This window comes from Chelonoidis abingdonii, chromosome 10, assembly GCF_003597395.2.
Source record: "Chelonoidis abingdonii isolate Lonesome George chromosome 10, CheloAbing_2.0, whole genome shotgun sequence".
NCBI lineage: Eukaryota > Metazoa > Chordata > Testudines > Testudinidae > Chelonoidis > Chelonoidis abingdonii.
Window position 1 is genome coordinate 17,030,247 of NC_133778.1, and position 21,692 is coordinate 17,051,938.

The 21,692-nt window shown below is 38.7% G+C and overlaps 1 protein-coding gene across 7 annotated transcripts in view; it reads right to left on the reverse strand.

Annotated features, from left to right (window-relative positions):
• Window positions 1–21,692, reverse strand: part of ADAM23 (ADAM metallopeptidase domain 23) — a 215,704-nt gene that overhangs the window by 3,827 nt on the left and 190,185 nt on the right. For 2 of the 7 annotated variants that reach the window (XM_075069982.1, XM_075069978.1), the window contains exon 25: window positions 9,073–9,163. The exons of 2 other annotated variants lie outside the window; for them this stretch is intronic. In XM_075069982.1, the coding sequence (XP_074926083.1) occupies window positions 9,073–9,163 (91 nt within the window). Of the gene's footprint in view, window positions 1–5,067; window positions 5,123–9,072; window positions 9,164–16,724; window positions 16,820–21,692 lie in introns of those variants that run through there. 3 more of the 7 variants (XM_075069983.1, XM_075069979.1, XM_075069980.1) reach the window with 3 other exon arrangements.

Here is a 21,692-nt window from a genome sequence, read left to right on the forward strand (position 1 = left end):
CCTGGCAGCCTTTGATCTTGTGCCAGTGCCTGCTTGACTATTTGTTATTAAAGCATGCAGCATAAGAGTTACAGGCTTTTAAAATGTCATTGTTTCCCTTTTTATAGAAAAGTGTTGTACTCATCCTCACTGTGACTCAAACTGACCACACTATTTAGATATATCAACCCAGCTATCTCTGTAGCATTCATACCCTCTGAGTAGATCTGATATTAATGGATACCCTTTTTCTAGTCAGATGTAGAATAGTATAGTAGGAAGTCTGAATAATATTGACTGTTTAAATCTGAATCAAAACTTGTCTGGACTTACTCTCTTTGCCAGTTTCTCTCTTTTTCTATGGTGTATGAAAAGGAGTGCTTTAAATGACTATTTTTTATCACGCAGCATACTGAAATTCAAACTCCACTAACCAACAGTTATTTACCTTTAAAACAAATCTGAAAAAATCAGGTCACTAATAGGTGTGAAAAATTCAGATGATTTAACTGTCCATTGAATGTTTGCATTCCTATTATTTTTAAGGGAACAAACCACTAAAAGCCTAAAGTCAAATGTGTTGCCTGAAGTTTTTCTATTAAATTGATGAGTGGGCTCTGTGACATTAGTACGAAGTTACAGTGGGAACATGTTTTGCTAGCCTCCCAATATAACCCTCCAGGTCTTTCCAACTGACCCCTTGCTAGAGTAGTACTCCTGAGCAGCACAGTCCTGCTAGTACTGTCTCTGAGTAGCTTTGGACGTACTTTGGAACAACTGCCAAACTCTTGTGGAACTGTAACACAGCCCACATCATATCAAATGTCTTCTAGGGTCTATTTCAAAGCCACAAATCTATTTTGATCATGCCCTACAGTTCATTAAATGAAAATACATTTTTCCAAAGGTAAAATATTAACTCAGCTAATGCCCTTCTTCTTTTTCGGTATTTCCTTAATATGTTAAATCAAAATGTTGTTTCCTCTGGTCAATCATTAGTAACAACTGTTTTCTCCACAATATCAGAGTCTGACAAAGTTGTCATGCCTCAAAAGGAAGGGTGTAGGGATCTAAATATGACATTCAAAATGAGCACACAGAACTGTTTTTGAAATACACTATGCTTGATGTTCAGTAAGTCAGTTTTGCATATTAATTTTGTGGTAAGAAATAACACCTTGCTCTTACATTATACTTATCTGAATATCTCAAAGTGCTTAACTAAGTTGGATAGCATTATCTCACCCAAGGTTATATAATAAGCCAGTGACAGAACTGAGAGCAGAATTCAGGCCTCCTGGCAGAGTCACATGCTCTAACCACTAAAAACCCCCATCTCTACTCACAACACATTATATGTTGAGCTGAAGATACTAGTCCATTTAAAAAACTGCAAACGGATGAAAAAATCTTGATTTTCTCCCCAAAAAAGTCATAACGAGAAGTGAGGGAACTAACAATACTACTACTGAAGGATCCCCATTTATTCATGGGCCAGGTAAAGTGTAGCAATTTATCATAATGAATTTCCTACACTATTCTGCTAATCCTCCATTATAGCTAAGCTCCAAGCATTGCTTAAAAACACCATGTTATATAAATCTTCCTGATAATACACTGGTCAGAAGAGTCAGCTGAGCCCTCTACCCTGCTATATCAAGATCCCCACCTGGCTGTATAATTGTTTCCCTCACTCCTACACCAAGTGCAGGGCTGAGCACAAATGCAATCCTTGCAGTCAGAGCACACAAGGACAATCAGGTTAGCGCACACAGGAATGCTAGACTCCCCAAAAGAGTCATGCTCCTCCCACATACTACTCAGCAGAATAGGCCTTATGTGCGGTCAGGGTGGAGAGGCACATGCCACATTCTCTTAAAGGGAACTGCAGAGGCTGTGCTTTGTCCCAGGAAACCTCAGGAGCGTCCAATGTGGCAGTGCGGCTTTGCACTGGCCCCAGTTGCAGGCTGTGTCTTCAAAGCTTATGTTAGCCCTTAATATATATATATATATCCACAAAGCCCAGTTCATATAATGGACTAAAGGTGCCATTAACATCCAATTACATCTAAGACTACTGTGCTATATTTTTGTAACTTCAAAAATGTGAAACACAGCTTCCGATTATAAAACAAATTACTAGCAGAAAAAGATGTATATCGAAGTGAAAACCATTTTTATATCTGAGTTCTAAAATACTTAAAACAGAGGTTTCAAATAGAAATGTTGGAAGATCATTAGTTTTAGCAATGCCTTGTTAAATGTTAAGTTCCCCAGAACTAAACACAAACTCAATCACATTCTTTCCCCAAATGAGTGCATATGGATTCCACTGAAGAAAACACAAATTTGTGCATCTGAGTGCAGAATTTGGCCTACCACAGGACAGTAGATATTCTGGGGCCTATCTTGAGGAGGTGGGAGACAGGCCTGGCTAGGACTGACAGGTGTGTGGTCTTTCACTGCTGGTTGGCTCACCTGCCAATTGGAATAGCTGTTCTGAGATACTGAAAGCAGCCACTGCTCTCTGGCTAATACGGGTATCTCTACACAGCGTTTTGGAGTGAGTCTCCCAATCAGAGTTGACCCCCTTTCCTAGGCTTCAGAGCCCGAGATCCAATCTGAGTGGCAACTTTAAAAATAGCTGCATAGCCAGCATTTTAAAGGACTAGCACAAGCCCCGCTAGTCTGAGTCTGTCGACCGGGGCTGGGAGGCTTGATCCAAATGCTGTATAGACATACCCTAACAGGAACTTCACCTGGCTTCACTGCTGCTTCAGGGAGACAGATGTGCTCCCTGTCTGCTAGGAACGGCTGCTCTGTTGGCCTCCCTTTTGGCCCCGTCTGCTCATTCTTCCTCAGCAGCAAAAGGCAGAAGCACTAAGACCACTTCCCTTCCACTCCGCAAGAGGCTGCTGTTTAGGGCTCCATATTACCTCCTCCGGCACATACAAGCAGTGGCTCTTCTTCAAGGCTCCATTCACACATGCTCATTGGCCAGAGGAGGAGGAAGAACAGTGTGGATGCCTTCACTAGTGCAGTAAACACCAACATGAGGAAGAGGAAATGAGCCCTCAGGTAAGGGCCACACTACAGAGAATGATGCTGAGGCCATCTTAACTCCTGCATTGCCTGTTGTTTTTGATGCCATGTTAGGCATGGAACTTGAACAGGGAATTAACAACTTCTTTTTTTAAACATTTAATTCCAGTTTCAATAATTCACAGTAATAAAAGTTCAGCCTCCATTAGCTCTGAATCAAACAAACAAACAACAAAAACCCAACTGTTAAAAAATAAAATACTCATAGCATAACTATAACAAGCCACAGTGCAAAGTAACAATCACCTACGTTCCATTTCGGATAGTTGCTTTTAACTCTTTTGACAGCACAGTTCATTCTTTGCAAAAATAAATATACAAAATAAAGCCACTGCTACCCCAGTCTTTTATTACAGTTTTGATGTATCCTATTTTTTCTCGTCATTGCTTATAAGTGTTTTGAGAAGAACAAAGCAACTAATGCACAAACACACTGCTTATTTTAGTAGCAGCTAACTACTAGTGTTGCTGTTGCAGTTTATGATGTTCTTGTAAATCAGCACCTTCCTCCATGTTCACAGAAACACAACGTCTTGCCAAAAAAATGAAGGGTTACTCCAATGACTGCACAGTCCCTTCAAATCAGTAATGTTTCTGCAAAAGTTTCCCCATACCAGATCCTGAAAAAGTGAGCAAACCCACGATAACCAGGCTGCTGCTATGTGAAACTGAAAATTAACAGTTAGGGGATGGGATCATCAGCCTCAAAACAGTGACAGTCTAGGGCACCTGCTTAGCTAGCCCGTTGCCATCTGTTGGCATGAGGAATAGGAGTAGACACAGCATGTTATTTGATTTTGAGCCGGTGGATTCATGCTGCTCATGGAGCCACTGCACACACTTTGCAAGGAAATGCAGAGTGGAAAGAAAAACCAGAGAGCTGGTCTGTAGTTCCTGTATGAAGCATACACAAGGTTTCAGAATCTCACTGCACAGGCTTTCTGCTCTGTTGCCCTCCACAACAGAAACAGCACTTCTGATCATTTTTGACTTTCCAGTATCTACAGGATACAGTATTTAGCTCAATTTCAATTCCTAAAGCTCCCTTTTTGCAGAAGTTTAAGGATTGGGTAAATATTTGGCCCACCTAGTAACCCTCCACTTGGCAGGAAAGCTCTGTTTTTTAGCAGATATCACTGGGAATAACACTGTGCCTATACATTTTTACCCACAACAGCACCTCGCCTACTAGTCTGTTCCACATTCTGAGGACTATTATGCAGTCGCAAAAGGAACTTCCCACATATTTTTTTTAATTTAGCCTTTACCAGTACTACTACTAAATATTGTTATTTATTTACCAAGTATTCCCTTTTCAAAATGTAACACACTAGCAAGCCAGCATTTTAAAAAGCAACTGAATTTGTTACTGTAGCAAAACTACACACTTATACATTCACCACTGTCAAGTAATTCTTTATTAAAAAGAACTGGAAACTGGGCCTAACTATGAAATTCAGAGGGCCCACACAAAACTGCCCACATTAACTAACCCCTCATTCCGCTTCTACTTTAGTCCTTAATGAAGCATTGTAATGGATTGAAGGGCGGTCCAGGGACCTGCTGCTACTATGTGAACTTCACCATCAATGCAGGTCATGTGTCTGTATAGTGCCTAGAACAGTGCAGCCCTGACCCATGAGAGGGGCCCTTAAACACTACCGCAGTACAAAAAACAATTACAGCTTTGTCAGAATATTAACCAAGGTCTGCTGTGAAACAAAATATAGTTCCTAACCAGGTGCCCACTAGTAGCATTTAACTCAAATTCACTCAATATGTTCCTTAAGATCTATGTGCACTGAACATTTTACTGACACTTGATCACAACATCTTTTCTGTCCTATTTTTATCCATATCTTTCCAGAAACTGTCTAAAAATAAATCCTAATTTGTTTATTTCTTTAAAGAAAAACTTTGTTTTGCTAATTTATACCAAACTGACCCACTAAGTTCATGAACAAAATTTGCTTAACTGCAGCTTACGTTTGATTTGGACTTGACACCACAGTACCGTATGTGCATGTGAACACCTGATAACCTGTGGAACAAAAATCACATCTCCTAGTTTGTAAAGTATTGGCTACTTCTCACATTGCTAAAGACTGAAACATCACTTGCTTCAAAGGAAAATTAGAACCCATTCTATTAGTCTTGGACATCCTACAAAAACTGGAAGCAAAGTGTGAGAGGCCCTACATTGTGCTAGCCTTCTTCCACATACAAGTGAAAACGCCTTTCAATTTCCCCCCCCAAAAAACATGCACTTCAAGCTGTGAGCTAGGCCAGGCCATTGTATTTGAGGTTCTGCTACAGAATAGATAGTCTTATCTTAACTTTTTAAAATATTAAACTCCTGATATTTTCAATACGAGAGCTTACTCATACAGGGATACCAAATACTTTTATATTTTTGTATGACAAAAAGACATGCAGGATGCAAAGTGGAAAAATTTTATTGGTGATTTAAGTTATGGGGAGCAGGTTAGTTTTGTGCTGGACAAAAAAAAAATATGTTGACAATACAAGGAAAAGCAATTGATGTTGTTTTACTTAAGCCAGAATTGGACCATTTAAAGTCCTGATTCTGGAATGCACTTAAGTGTGAACTTAACTTCATTCCATTCAGGACAGCACTTAACTGTTGTAAGCAAGGATGTTAAGCATATGCTCAGGTGCTGTCGTGGCCAAGGATGCTTTCCTGAATCCAGGTTTACCATACTAGTACCCAGAAGCCACTATCACACAAGATCAATCTTTAAAGGAGTTTGTAGGTCTGCATTTAAGATAAATCTCTAAAGGAGTTTGTAGGTCTGCATTTAGAAGGATATGCCCTGGAACGCAACATTTTAAACAATGTTTTACTGGAGATGCAACCCAAAATATATATTTTTAGGGCTGAGCAACAACATCTGCACGTGGATATATCTACATGGCTCCCATTTACATCACTGGGAGTGGCATGTGTCTAATGGCCAAATACACCTAGAGGCATATACTGTCATTCAATCATGTAACTCCCACTGTGTTAATTCCCAGGAAATAGTCCACAAGTGGAGGGAAGGGCAGACTTAACATTACTTATATGTGTAGGCTTATAAAGGTACAAATTCTGCAGTCCTTAACTGAACATTTGCTCAGTGAAGGAGTGCAGAATTTGGCTTAATTAACAACACTATAATTAAAATAAGTTCTCTAAATTACATATTTCTATATAATGTATATGCTATGTTAATACAGACAGCTTCTTACATCTGTAATTTTTATGACTTCTTTTCTTTTACAAATTTGCATCTAATAGAGCCTGGCTACATAAGATGCAAAGTACACAACATAACACAACATGCAACAAAAGGCTGTGAACAGTAATTAACGTTTCACAGACTAGGCCTTTATACATTATACACAATCTTGCAGTCTCTCTGCTTGCAGAAGCCCCAATTACTTCAATGGAGAGTCTGCATGCAAAGGGCTGTAAATCAGACCAGTAGCTGTATAAACTTCAAAATACATACCTCAACTATTGTTCTGCTTTTAACCCATGCACTGAATGTCATAAGTAATAAAGAGTCACATTCTTCCATCTTTAAATGTGTGGAACTCTCAATGTCAGAAGTGGTTTTGTGAGAAAATTTGATGAACAAATACAGGTCATCATTAAGACTGTCTTACAAGGAAGACATTAATTTGGGGCAAATTCTGCCCTCACACTTATCCAAAGCTATTGACATTAACAGGCAGCACAAGAAACAATGAGGGCAGAATTTTGTTTTTAAACTCTAATATACTGACAGTTTGGTAAAAACAGAATTATAAACAGGCAAGTGGGATTTCTTTTTTGCTCATGTCTAAGGCATGGACGGAATCAAGTATTTTTAACTATCCTTTTCTTCCTTTTTAATTTCATTTAGTTTTGAGCAGCTCTCATACTACCTTAATTCTAGTGGGTTTCATATACCACTCCGGAGGAAACTGTGAATGAGAGATTAGGAAAATAATCTTTTTTTACAGATTGGATATCACCTCCTTTGTACTATTTGAGCATGCAAAGCAATGATATTTAACCTAGATTTCTGGTTCTTATTATAGCTGATCTGAAGTGGTTTTTAAAAAATATAAAATCAATAAATACAAAAAACTATTTAAGAACTTCAGTGATTATTGCTTGCATCATGTTCCCAGCTGGAATAACCTGGCTGAGCATTTGTGTACAATGGCAAAAGTAGGGATGTATTCATCATCCAGGTTGCTTCCATTTTGCTTCTGCCAAACAGTAAACTGGAGTAGGAGTGGCCTTTTTGGACTCCAGCCTGGTTATCATCCAGCCTTACCCTGTCCAACAGAACATAAACTGCTCCCATGGAACTGGACTCTACAATCCTGACAACCACAATGCTTAAAAAGAGCCCTTTGCACCCACAGAGATGGAGACAAGACTTGCCCCAATGGAATATAAATATGTAGCATTAACATGACAAATTAATAGGTTCTGAAAGGAAACAGATTTTTTTCTAACCTACCAAGATTTGAGAACAAGGTTGTATTTCTCCTAGAAGAGAACACTGAAAACAGTACACAGCTGTATTTCTTACAAAGCTTTAGATGATTTGATGTAATGGGCTTTTGCAGGAGATACTTAGAATCCTGAAATCTGGTGTTGAGTAATATGCAAGAAAAGAAATTATTTTCTAAATATTGTGTTTCTAAATATAAGTGTAATTTTTATGACTACCCATTGTCAAAGATTTAAGATATTAAACAGATGTTTTTTAAATTTGTACATTTTAATTCATCTTCAGTCAAGCCCACAATTAACGGTCAATTGTTGTTGCCATTCATGGATGCATATAAAAGCAGCCACAATCTTAGTTGTCTTCTCTGACTGCAAGATTAGTGAGTGTTATCACCACCTTTGGTGGTGCTAAACATCTGGGGCCAGATCCTCAGTTGGGGTAAATCAACCTACCTCCACAGAAGTCAGTGGAGCTTTGCCAATTTACACTAGTTCCAAATTTAGACCTAGTTTGCTAGTTTGATATGGACAGGATTTATGTAATTGACATTACAAGGAAAAGCATATAATAATCCAAATTCAAAAAAATATAACTCCATTTTGGTTAATGGAAGTTACACCTGGAATGAACTTTGCTCAATATATGTTTCATGTCAATCAATGTTAATATACTAGAGCTGGGAAGGAATCAGTTTTCTTGTCTCAGAAAAAATTTCGAGATTTTGTAAATCATGGACAAAAAGTCAAAATCTTTGAAAATGTTCATGAACTGATAATCTGAAAAAAAATCAGTTTGAGTTAAAACTTTTGTTTCAATAATTTTCAAATGTTTTGTTTTCTATCTTTTTTAAACTTCTAAATAGAACTTTTCATTCTAAAATTGTCAAAACATCCTCCTCAAAATGTTTTCAAAATTGGAAATTTCTTGAAAGTGCCCATTTCCCATGAAAGGTTTCTGTTTCAATGAATCAGCATTTTTGACAGAAAGACATTTTGTCAAAAAAACTCAGAACAGATTCTATAGCATACTTCATATCTTGGTTAGACACAGAGCAGCCTTGTATCAGTTTTCAGGCATTGCTGTGCACAACTTCAGTGTTCATGTATTTTTCAAAATGTACCTTTAGATTTCCTACCACTATGTTTCACTCTCTGCTAAGCATGAAATAATATTGATATAGGGAGATGGCTAGACCTTCTTCATGAGAAGAAAAGTATTTCTTTTTTCACTTTTTTCACTTTATGGATTTGTTTTCCATAATCTCATGAAGGTTAATCCACGTATACGACTGTTCTCCAACTTTGCACCCTGGTGACATCTGTGGTTTTTTACATTTCCCTTCTTTTTCAGTGCAAGTGTAACTATTTGAAGCAGTATTTTTCACTTGAGTCTTGTAGCAGGAACTCAAAACTTAGTGATGTAAGCAGAAAATAGAAATGTCATAGCCACTGAAGAGAAGACATGCGGCATTGCTTACTTAAAGCCCCATCCTGTCCCCCCAAGGACAATAGCTGCTACCAGGATGGCACCAGCGATGGAACCTATTATAAGATTGGTGGCACTAGGACCTGCGATAAAGGATTACGGGAAGAAAGACATAAGAACCAACCACTTCATTCATGACAAGGGAAACGTAATCAAGCAATTTAGGAAAACAAATAACCTACAAGATGTCTCTAAACATTTTCAAAGGGCCCCCCTTGCTCTTCATTAAGAGTATGAATAAACAAAGCTATTGTAACGTTTCTCACTGTGCTATGCCTCCTTTCTAATACTAGATATTTACCTATCTCAGAAATTAACAACACTGTCACATTCACTTCATTCTCTGGCTTAACTATTCCAATAAACACATAGTACATGAACCATCAGTTCAGAAAATTCAGATATTTGTAAAATTAAATAAAGTCTTAATTTTTTTAAAAAATACGATCCAAGGGATAATAAAACATGAATGTTGTGCTTAATGCCTACTTATTTTCACTCCCATGGCAAATGAAAAACCCAAAAGCCCATCAATTCTGCTTTTCATACAGCTCTGATCTTGTAAGGTGCTGAGTATCCTCAACTCCCACTTATTTCAATTTGATCTGATAGTGTTCAGCACTTCTAGGGAGGCACACAGCACCTTATAGTCCCTATGGTTATGTCAACCTTAAGTTTACTAACTACAGAGAGTTCAGCAGAAAGGGTGGTGGAGTAGAACGGTATGATTCAAATAAAAAAGAATAAAGATCTGTAACTGAAATAAAAGCTGCATTCCCACTGAAGCATTCCAAACATCAATGCATCTCTTCATCATCCTCAAGCAGCCATTGAACAATAAAGTGGGGCAGGGAAAAAGAGAAGGAAAAAAAAAGGTGGCATAAAATCCATTTGGTGTAATTTGGTGTAAAGGCAAGAAAGCACTGTAGGATCAATTATGAATTCTCTTACATAAGTGCTTTATTTGCATGGGGAGGACAAGGAAAAGAAAATACAAAATAGATCTGACTATGATGTTTGTTTGCCCAAATTAATTCCAGACCACAGTATTCTCCACTATCAGGCACTCTCTGATGTAAATCTACTGTCTCTAAGTCCAAGGCAAAGTAAAATCTAATATAACAATTCTTTTGCATATCACACACCTTATAATTGAACAGAAATATTTAAATGCCCATTATTAGCTTTTCAAAAATAGTACAAATGAAAAAAAACAAATCCAAAGTGAGAGCTCCCCCACTGCAAAGGCCATTTTGCTATTCTAAGTAGCACAGCTCTGGTTTTGGTATCACAAGGTGTTTGGAATACTGTCAGAGAGATACAGGGAGGAAAAGAGGAGCATCAAGAAAAGATGGGAGAAGAAAAGCAGAGAGGGGTAGCTGGAATAGCTAAAGGAGCTCAAGGGCTAGTTCGGTGTCATGGACACCTTATAATACTATGCAGTCCCGGACACACCAGTGAGAAAGTACCCTACATTTTAAAATTCACCACAGTGAACTGTTTTTGAACAATACATCACATAGTCAGTTGTTTCCTTGGGTTTTATTTTAGATATCAGGTCAGACTGAATAAAAAGCAAGCTCACCAGCTTTTATTTGCAACATACAGTGCAAAGAAAGAATCATTCTGTATACAGCACATGTTTTACTAGCTCATGTCAATGCATGATTTTGGGATTAAACAGGATACATATCATGCTGCAGATCATTCATGATTTATTATTCTGAATTAACATACAGAGCTTATAAAAATTATTTTCTTGTCATCCTTAAAAACAATGGCTCAGATTCTGTGACTCTTACTTATGTCAAGTAGTGCCTTAGTCTTATAATAGTCTCAGTTACTTCAAAGGGAACTACTTATGGGTACTCACCACAGATGAGGGGGACAGACTATGGCCCCAAAAATTATATGAAAGCAGTCTAAAATTAATTAATATATTCCATTTTTAAAAATACTTCCTGTCTAGACAACACCAAGTATTCAGGAATATTAATAAGAATCTAACTTAACAGATACGAGCAGTGCACAAACGTAACAACAATACTCAAATGTACATTTTCTACTAATGGAAAATGCATCTTACTGAACTTACCTTTCATAGTCAGAGTTGGCTACAAATCAATAACATTGAGCATGTTGGAGGATAAACAAATGCTGGTACATGGACATTCTATTTCCAATTAAGAGATTTTTCCTCAAGTACTAGCAACTTTATGATTTTTCATCTATTATCTTTGCCTAACCCAAAGCATATATTTTTTTTTGGTAAATGGATTTGGATTCAATGCAAGCATAATATTTTAGAGATTCTGCAAACACAGCAAGTAACTGATTTACACAATGTTTCAGAAGCTTTGGAAAATCCACAGAAATTATTTTTCGGTCTGGCCTCAGGAAGTAATTTTTCCACAGAAACACTGCAGTAATACATTTATCTGATAGTGACATATTTGTAATTTGGAAACAGAAGTTCAGAAATGGCCATTTCAGGATATTTGAAATATGTCTGCTTGTACAGAAAAAATAAAATTTCCATGTGTTTATTATATGTTTGATAAAATGTTTCAAATACGTGTTAACAATTCAACAGTAGGCTTGGACTTAAGGGAAGATAGCAATGGCATTACTGTTACTGTGAATAAATTCACCACCAAGCTGATGGATTTAAATAAGATTAGACAATTAAATGAAAATTAGATTTAGAAAATATGGAAAACCCTTTAAAGTTACTATAACTGTGGTGAATACCAGAAAGTCCTGATACAAATCACCTATTTGGGGACTGACCCAATTGTAAGTGTCATAACTAGAGAAGGGCGTCTTTTCTTTGAGCACAGAAAATAAATACTGCTAGTCACTAGATTAGGAGTGACAATTCCTATTCATACAGATCAATTCCTCTTTTTGCTAAATCTATCAAACAAAAACTGAAAATGCCTATGGGCTACACTCAGGGTGAAATCCTGTCCCATGGAACTCAATGGAAATTTTGCCATTGACTTCTGTGGGTCTAGCATTTCACTGGCGTCTTCAATGGAGAGACATATTGTGTGATTCCTTCTGTGTAAAGAATAATAATAATAATTCCATAGTGCCTTGGAGCCCCGGTCACAGACCAGGACACCAGTATGCTAGGTGCTGAACAAACAGAAAACAACAACAAAAAAAGGTCAAAGATTAATTTCTTTACCAGAGAATTCTCCAGGTGACTAGCACTGGTTTGGAAATTTATAAAAAAAAATAAATCAGAGACGTATATTGGAAAACAATTTTTAAAGAATATGATACAATAGATTGAGCATATTTTGTAAGATAATTTTGAATACCACAAAAATTGGGCATTTTTATATTTTAGTGTTTACCTTGTCTTTTTTTTTAAATACACGTTACATTTTATCAAACAAATAAATATGTAGGAAATTTATATTTTTAACAATATGCCATGATTTAGCTGCTAATCTAAAGACCACTAGATGTTTGTTCATTACTTTAATGAATGATAAAAAGTACCATTTATGGAGGAAACAACAGCTAATAGATTTCAGCCATATAATTTCTATAGTCACAGGATTAACATGGAATAAAATGCAAATGTAAAGTAAGAGATTTTATTAACTATGGTATTTTGGAGGCATTTTCTATTGTGCCTGGTGGAGAGAAATAAAAGTTGTGGTGGATGAATTCTTTCAGATCTATTATTGCTGTGGATCTGCCAACTCCATGTATTTGCCACCATGCAGTCTACAGGTACTTTTTATGAATGGAAAGAATCCCACTGACTTCAAAGGGCTTTGGATCAAGCTCTATATCCCTATTACCAGGATGATCCTACTGAAGAGAGCAACTAAAACTAATGTCCTATTGATCTATTACTGAGATTGTTAATTACAGTTCTAGATTAGGCCAATCTAGCAACAAAAAGGTTGTCAGGGAAAGTGTGGGACCCTTACTGAATGGGGGAGGCAACCTAGTGACAGATGATGTGGAAAAAGTTGAACTACTCAGATGTGTTTTTTGCCTCGGTCTTCACAGACAAGGTCATCTCCCAGACTGCTGGGAGATCTGGGTCTGGATCTAATGCATCCGAGGGTGCTGAGGTAGTCAGCTGATGTGACTGCAGAGCCTTTGGCCATTATCTCTGAAAACTCATGGTGATCGGGGGAGGTCCTGGGCGATTGGAAAAAAACAAATATATAGTGCCCATCTTTAAAAAAGGGAAGGAGGCGAATCCGGGGAATTACAGACGAGTCAGCATCACCTTAGTCCCTGGAAAAATTATGAAGCAGGTCCTCAAGGAATCCATTTTGAAGCACTTGGAGGAGAGGAAGGTGATCAGGAACAGTCAACATGGATTCACCAAGGGCAAGTCATGCCTGACCAACCTAATTGCCTTCTATGATGAGATAACTGGCTCTGTTGATATGGGAAAGGCAGTGGATGTGATATATCTTGACTTAAGCAAAGCTTTTGATACTATCTCCCACAGTATTCTTGCCAGCAAGTTAATAAAGTATGGATTGGATGAATGGACTATAAAATGGACAGAAAGCTGGCTAGATCATCAGGCTCAATGGGTAATGATCAACAGCTCGATGTCTAGTTGGCAGTCAGTATCAAGTCCCAGGGGTCTGTTCCAGGCCCACTTTTGTTCAACATCTTCATTAATGATTTGGATGATGGGATGGATTGCACTCTCAGCAAGTTCACAGATGACACTCAGCTGGGGGGAGGGATAAGCTGGAGGGTAGGGATAGGGTCCAGGGTGACCTGGACAAACTGGAGGATTGGACTAAAAGAAATTTGATGAGGTTCAACAAACACAAGTGCAGAGTCCTGCACTTAGGACAGAAGAATCCCATGCACTTCTACAGGCTGGGGACCGTCTGGCTAAGCAGCAGTTTTGCAGAAAAGGACCTGGGGATTACAGTGGACAAGAAGCTGAGTATGAGTTAACAGGTGTGCTCTTGTTGCCAAGAAGGCTAACGGCATATTGGGCTGCATTAGTAGGAGGACTGCCAGCAGATTGAGGGAAGTGATTATTCTCCTCTGTTTGGCACTGGTGAGGCCACATTTGCCACATTGTGTCCAGTTTTGGGCTCCCCACTACAGAAGAGATGGTGGACAAATTGGAGAGAGTCCAGCAGAGGGCAGCAAAAATGATTAGGGGGCTGGGACACATGATTTATGAGAAGAGGCTGAGGGAACTGGGCTTATTTAGTCTGCAGAAGAGAAGAGTGAGGAGGGAATCTGATAGCAGCCTTCAACTATCTGAAGGGCGGTTCCAAAGAGGATGGAGCTCGGCTGTTCTCAATGGTGGCAGATAACAGAACAAGGAGCAATGGTCTCAAGTTGCAGTGGGGGCGGTCTAGGTTGGATATTAGGACAAAGCCCTGGTGGGATGATTTAGTTGGAGGTTGCTCCTGCTCCTGAGGTCTTTTCCAATCCTAATTTTCTATGATTCTATTATAGGCGGAGTTGGTAGTGCTGCCTTTAGTTAAGGTTGCCTGAAATTTTTCATGATAAGATCCCGTTTTCAGTTGCTTATAATTTTGCCAAATATAAATGTTCATGCTAAAATTTTCAATGCCAGACACCTCTCTCATGCTGAAGTTTTTTGGAAAGTTTCAGATAAAACAGTTCTGTTATTTCTGAGAATGAGATTATGGGAAAATACCATGTTGTGTTCAAGTTAAAAAAATTCATACAATCATTTAATTGAAAAGCTCTAGCACCTCAATACTTGAAGGGTGGCTTCATATTTGGCAGTGGAATTTCCCTGGTGTCAGACGTGCCTCTGAAAAATATCAGTTTGCACATGCTCTGAAGAGAATTGTTGAAAGTTTGGCAGCTAAATTCCGCATGTTCAAGCCCTGGGCTTCAGGGGCTCAGCAGGACTTTCCCTGCAATTGTTGATGTGAGCAGCCAGGGTCCACTGTGGCCTAGACACACGAACTGGGAGCAGGAAAACCATCTCTCTTGTGCTTTCAGTGCTCCTTTTCCTGGCACCTACACAACAAGGAGGAGGAAGCTAAGCTGTCTGCTGCAAAAGCAGAGGGTGCTGCATGAACCAGACAGTGGGAAGGAATGGGGATGTGAGGAGCCAAGAAAGGAGGGATGGACAGGAAGAGAGAGACTGGAAGGAGGGTTGACAGGGGCAGAGGGTGAGGTGGGGGGACAGGAGCAAAGGAGAAAGAGCAGGAGCCACAGTGAGTTGTTGTGGGCTGGAGCAGAGGTCAGGAGGCACTAAGGTTTGAGCAGAGAGATGAGAAGCAGGAACAGGTTTGATTACAAGCAGAGTGGAAGTGGGGCAGGAGCTGGGATGTAGGGGTTGATAGGAGCAAACATGTCTGAGAGAGGCTGGGGGATGCAAGGGCAGAATGGCTTGTATTCATAAAAGCTCATGCACCTTCAGAATCTGGAATTGAACCCTGGATTCCTGCATCTCTACAGTCTTTTGCTGTCAGTAAATAGCAGTGAAACCCACTGGCAAAACATGTCTCTCATCCCACTCTATTGGGTGGTCCAGACAGGAGGTAACAACCTTCTACTACTATTAGCTCAAGTGACAGACATCAGTATTGTGGATCTAATAAACCATACCTTGCTGAGGACACTAACTGGTGATCAATATGATTCCACATAATACAGTTTGTTTTATAAAATTGTTAAACAAAAAACTATGTTAAAAAAATGTTAAGGTTGCAGAGTCAAGCAGTCAGAAGTTAAGAAATGCCAGAATTCAGGTTGCAGGGCAAACTTAATTCACTCTTCTTGTGTGTATTCATTCTGATACAGTCTGTAATTACATAACACACACTATTCCTGTAGGGGAAACACTTTGATGGGATTGAAATCTTACATGAAGTCTGTGTGGAGTTAAATTAGTGGGCAGAATGCAGATGAAAAAGATCAAAAGACCAAAATAATGGCAGTTTATTCCACGGTTTGCAGTGTATTCCATGAATGCAGAATTAAAGAAATTTACTCCAGGATTATCATAACCATATACATTGTGTAAATACCCTATTGTTAAAACTTATAGAGGTAATTAATGTGCTGATACCTCAGATTTCAACTTCCCAAAATCATAAAAGACAATACAATATTTGTTGCTCAAACTTTATATAATGTACTGCCTTGAGGTAACTGAAAATCCTAACAGAATATTCAGAAACTTTGCTGGAAAGCTGTCTATTTATACTATAATTTCAACTGAGTTTTTTTCTGTTTCTTAACTGAATGTTATGACCCACTGTTAGAATGAATGCCCCATTCATTGAAATAAAAAAAAATGTGAATTATATCAAATGGTCCATCTTGTTCTGTTAGATAATCACAATCTTCAAATTACTATTTATTCATTCTTTTTATAATTTGGAGCAATGAAACATTTAGACATTTAATTGTATTAATTGTGATGATGTAAAAATTCACAAACTTATTGTTTTATGCCCCACATTGTCCCAGACAGGAGAGGGTTCAACACTGCATGAGCAAATCACATGACACGGACACGTTCAAATCACATGACGAATACGGTCACCACATGACACAAAGCTAATGGGATAGTACACAGAGGACTCAGGTGCGTACCTCACACACTAGGCACCAAACATAAAACTCTTAAACTAAGAAAAATGCTTACTCTATTCCCCACCCTGTGCCTCCAAAAATCACCCCCAGAGCCAGAATGGTCCCTGCCACTGCACCTATTAGCCTGTTAGTGGCCATGCTCACTGTGCGGAGGGAAAAGGGAAGATTTTTAGGGAAATGATCACATACAGTATATGTCTGAAATGAAAAATAAATAGCACCTCAGAGGGATATTTTACTTTGTAATCCATTGATTGTGAAACAGTTCAAACCACCCAATAAATCTCTCTACACAAATACTAGAGCTTTTAATATATGGAAATAGTTGAGGCTGTATTTGGCTTTATCTGAATGCTTACAAACATTACTTTAATAAGTTTTACTGTAAATTTTGAAACTAAGTAAGGTTTCATAACCTGTGATTACATCACATTTTTATTTAAAATAGAATATCCTCAGCTTACGTAATATAAACCTACAATTTACTTAAAATGTAAATAGATACAATTTGATCACCAATAAGAAATATTTCATCTATCACCAGAAACATACTGTATCCACGTCATTAAACTGAACAGTTAAAGAGATAATTGTTAACTTATTACATTGTACAGCATTGCTTACAAAAGAATTCCCCGAAAAATGTAAACACTGAATAACTGCAATGAACTCTTTTTCCGTGGTTTTCAGCCTGTGGTCTGCAGACCCCAGGGGTCCGCGGACTTACGTCTTAAGATGTCCAAAGGTGTCCACACCTCCATTCAAAATTTTTTTTTAGAGGCCCACAAATGAAAAAAAGGTTAAAAAGCACTGCTGTAGATACAATATGCCTGATTTTCCACTGCCTTGCCCTCTGTGTAGTCATTTAAACCTGTGCAAAGTGACTGCAAATGAGGTGTAAATATCACCCAGTCTGTATCATAGTGTTTTGCACCCATTTAAAATAGGTGTAAAGGATTATAAGAGGACAAGGCAGTGGAGAATCATGTTTATAGAGTCCCTCTAAATCAGGGGTGGGCAATAATTTTCGCAGGGGGGCCACTCCACGAATTTCGGTAAGTTGTCACGGGCCACACATTTCTACTATATTAATGGAGGAGGTGCGGGGTCTGGGAGGGAATTTGGGTGCAGGAAGGAGCTCTGGGCTGGTGCAGAGTGTTGGAACGCAGGAGAGGGTGAGGGGTGTGGGCTCTGGGAGGGAGTTTGTGTGCAGGAGGGGGCTCCGCGCTGGAGCAGGGGACTGGGGTGTGGGAGAGGGTGCGAGATGTATGCTCTGGCTGGGAGGCGCTTACCACAGGTGGCTCCCAGCCGGCAGCACAGCAGGGCTCAGGAGGCTGCCTGCCTGCCTGCCATAGCCCCATGCCTCTCCTGCACGTCACACACATCTCTGCACGCCCCTAGGTGAGAGTGGGGCAGCAGGTCTCCATGTGCTGCCTGCAGCCACAAGCACCGCTCCTACAGTTCCCATTGGCCAGTTTCCGGCCAATGGGAGCTGTGAGGACGGTGCTGGTGGCAGGGGGAGAGCCACCTCTCCCCCCACCCCACCAGGGGTACGCAGAGACATGCCAGCAGCAGTCGTCTGCTTCTGGGAGCAGTGTGGGGACATGGTAGGCAGGCAGCCTTCCGGAGCACTCTGCTGCACCATGGGACTTTTAGCAGCCTGGACTCAGAGTTCGCAAGGGGGCAGAGGAGGCCGGACAGAAATGTTAGTCATGGCAGGCTGGACAGAAATGTTAGATGGGCCGGATCTGGCCTGCAGGCCATATTTTGCCAACCCCTGGTCTAAAGGTTTAATTCTTAGCACAGTTAGGTTTGAATTTCATGCACATTCTCCCCCATCACACTCACACTCCGCACTCTGAAAAAAAGGTTAGAGAGAGAAGAAACACGTCTGAGGGTATTCAAAAGAATTCTTGAATGGGTATAGTTTTACCCAACTGATCAAAATAACACTGAATTACACTTTTTTTTCTTTTCTTTTTTTTTCCTCCAAAATGCGTATTGGAATGCAAAGTAAAAACCTAATTACTTCAAAGGAATTAAGATATCTTGGCAGATTTTTTTTTCCTGCAGAAAAACATGTAAGCCTGATTCTTACATCCATACTCATACTGAGCAAGACCTTACTCTACAAGTAGTCCTCTTGATTCTGGATTAATTGTTTATCAAAATCAGTTCTTCTAAAGAACAAGCTATTTTTTAATTTACTCAAGCAGAGAAAATTCTTCTAAAGCAAGCAAACTTCTGCTCTTTTTAAAAGTCAATATGTAACTATTCTGGAAAAAAAATAAACAAGGTTGGCTCCAAGGCCAAGAATATACTTGCCAAATTTCAGTCCAAAACAAACTTACACAACTGAGATATAATGCATCTAGTATAAAATTTTTAACCTTATTCCTTTGGGTAACCATAAAATGTAAATGAGAAAGTAGAGGCAGTGGAGGGGTGTTTGTTTATTTGGTGCTGGTATTTCTCACAGCAGGGATGACAGAATTCAAAAGTATATGATATTGTCATACCTAGAGCTTCTTGGCTTGGTGCTGGCTTCTCTCCCTGAGGATTTTCCAATTTTGTGTAAGCCCTGCACTCCAAATTAATAGTATTGGAGTCCTAGAAGTGGGGATGGAGGGAACAATGCCTGGCAGATATTTCGGCAGGGATTAATGCTGCTCCAAACATTAGCTCCCATTCTGTACCTGCACTCTTATCAGAGAGGAATATTTACATGGCAAAGAACTAGCCATCACCACATAGGCTGGCACAGAATAACGTTTCATTCTCCTTTCCCTATGGCTCCCCAGGATCTAAGGTGCTTGGAGGCCATATCTTCTGCCTCTTATGCAGCCCACCCACAAACCTCTTTCCTTGATGGAAGCATTCAAGATGAATTTTGAGGCATTTCCTGGGCCCTCTGTCTCTCTCCTGTGGGTTTTACTGCAAGAGGCCTTGGTCATTCCAATGTAATGGGGTTTTGTCTCTCTTTCTTTAAGGTCCCCTAAACTATGTATGACTCTCCCACGACCACAGTATATGATTGCCTTACAATCTTTAACATATTTATCTGTGAGGCAGGGAAGAATTATCTCCATTTTACAGAAAGGAAATGGAGGCACAGAGACATTAAGTAATCTGACCAACACCATACAGGAAATCTGTGGCAGAGAAGAGAACTGAACCCGAGTGTCTTGGGTTTCAGGTTAGTATCTCATGCAAAGTTTTTGTTGGTTCCCCTACCATCACCACTTTTTTCCTTTTATTCACTCTTTAACTTTTCCAAAATTGGAGCTGTTCTGAAAAGTTACAAAGTAGCAAAAGGAAAATAAAATTAACTCCAACTTTTCAAAATTTCTTCAAAGCTACAGTGTTCCATTTTTCCCTTTGCCACTTTTACTTTTTAGAAGTTGGAGAAGTATATAAATTTATAGAGTGGAAAAGGAAAACAAAGTAGGGGGAAAAACAGACAAACAAAGCCCCTACATGTAATTCATTCTATTGTAGTCAATGCGAAAAAAAGGAGGAGAAGGGGGAAAAACAAAAATCAACTTTTAAACTGAATTGAAAATGAAATTGCAGGTCAAATCCAAATAAAAACTGTTTTGTTTCAAAATATTTTGTTCAGTGATATTTTTTTCCCGAACAAATATATTACTAATGGATGAGACTATCTGTATTACTTAAACAGTAAAGTTTTCCTAAGCTGGATTGCTTTTATTTTATTTTATTTTTGGGTAAGGGGGATGGATTTAAAATTATATATTTTAGACACATGTAAGAGCAGTTATAAGAGGAATCATTTATAATAAAGTGCTTTTTAGGCAATGATTTGGGATTTCAGTATTTCCTACTTGCTAATGCTCTCTTACTACACAGGGATTTATTTTTCAGACACAGAGAAGAACTCTCCTCTGAGATAAGAAAAATTGCCTGTATACTTCCCATATTCTAAAACATTAAATTCAATAGTAGTAGACTGTAGCTGACTCACTGAACTCACACAGACATGAGTCTCTGTGAATCTAATAATTACCTATTATTCTAGCTTTAATGATCAGAGATTTTACAAGTAATACGGTCTTACTTCAAAGAACGTGTGTTTTAGACAATCTTAAACTTCAGTCTATTTCATATCCTCAAAGTTTTGGTTCAAGTATAATACAGTTAAATCAAGCCAAAGTCCAATCCAGCAAATGAATCTGCACAGGAAAACGCCTGTGTGCAAGAGTCCCACTGACTTCAAGAATAGGATCCAATACTGTAAGTAGCTTCAAGTTTCCTTCATTTCCAAAAACTGCTACTTGTCCTGCAATACTATATTCTTGGTCTGCCACTGCAGGATACAGTAGGTTTCTGAGTTTAGACTAGCTCATAACATCAATATGAATTAATCTGAAAATAAGAAATGACCACTGATTTTTTAAAATCCTTAAATATAGTAAAGAGGAAAAAGCAACTGATAGATGATGTAAAGGTCTGAAAAGAAAAACAGAAGTGCAACAGGAGCAGCAATCAATCATCAATTATCATAAGAGAATAAAGAAAAAGCAAGCAATATGTTAGCTATACATAATACCAATCATAAGAAGAAAAATGTAGGGATTTATGGCGTGAAAAACTGTTAATTATATGAATTTTCACATCTCAGAAGAAAGTGTTGGTAACCTTCCCCCAAAGAATTATCTGCTCTTATGCTACTTAAGGGCATATTTCAGCACTAGGGAACGTGGTAGAAAACAGAAGTCAGAAAAAATTAACATTCTCCAATGTTGTTAAGTTCTTCAAAGAGAATGACTGACTGTTACTGCAACTCTTCCTTCAGCTCAGTCCTTGTCAATATAAACCAGTATGAGAATTCAAATTAATCTACATTTTGTTTTCCCCTTAACTAAAAGAGTATCTATTCCAGAGGAATAGTCTCATTTTAATGAGAAGGACATTACGCATATAAGTACCTTCATCATCATAAGAATATACTCCTAAGCAGGGTCGGCTCTAGCCATTTCGCCGCCCCAAGCACGG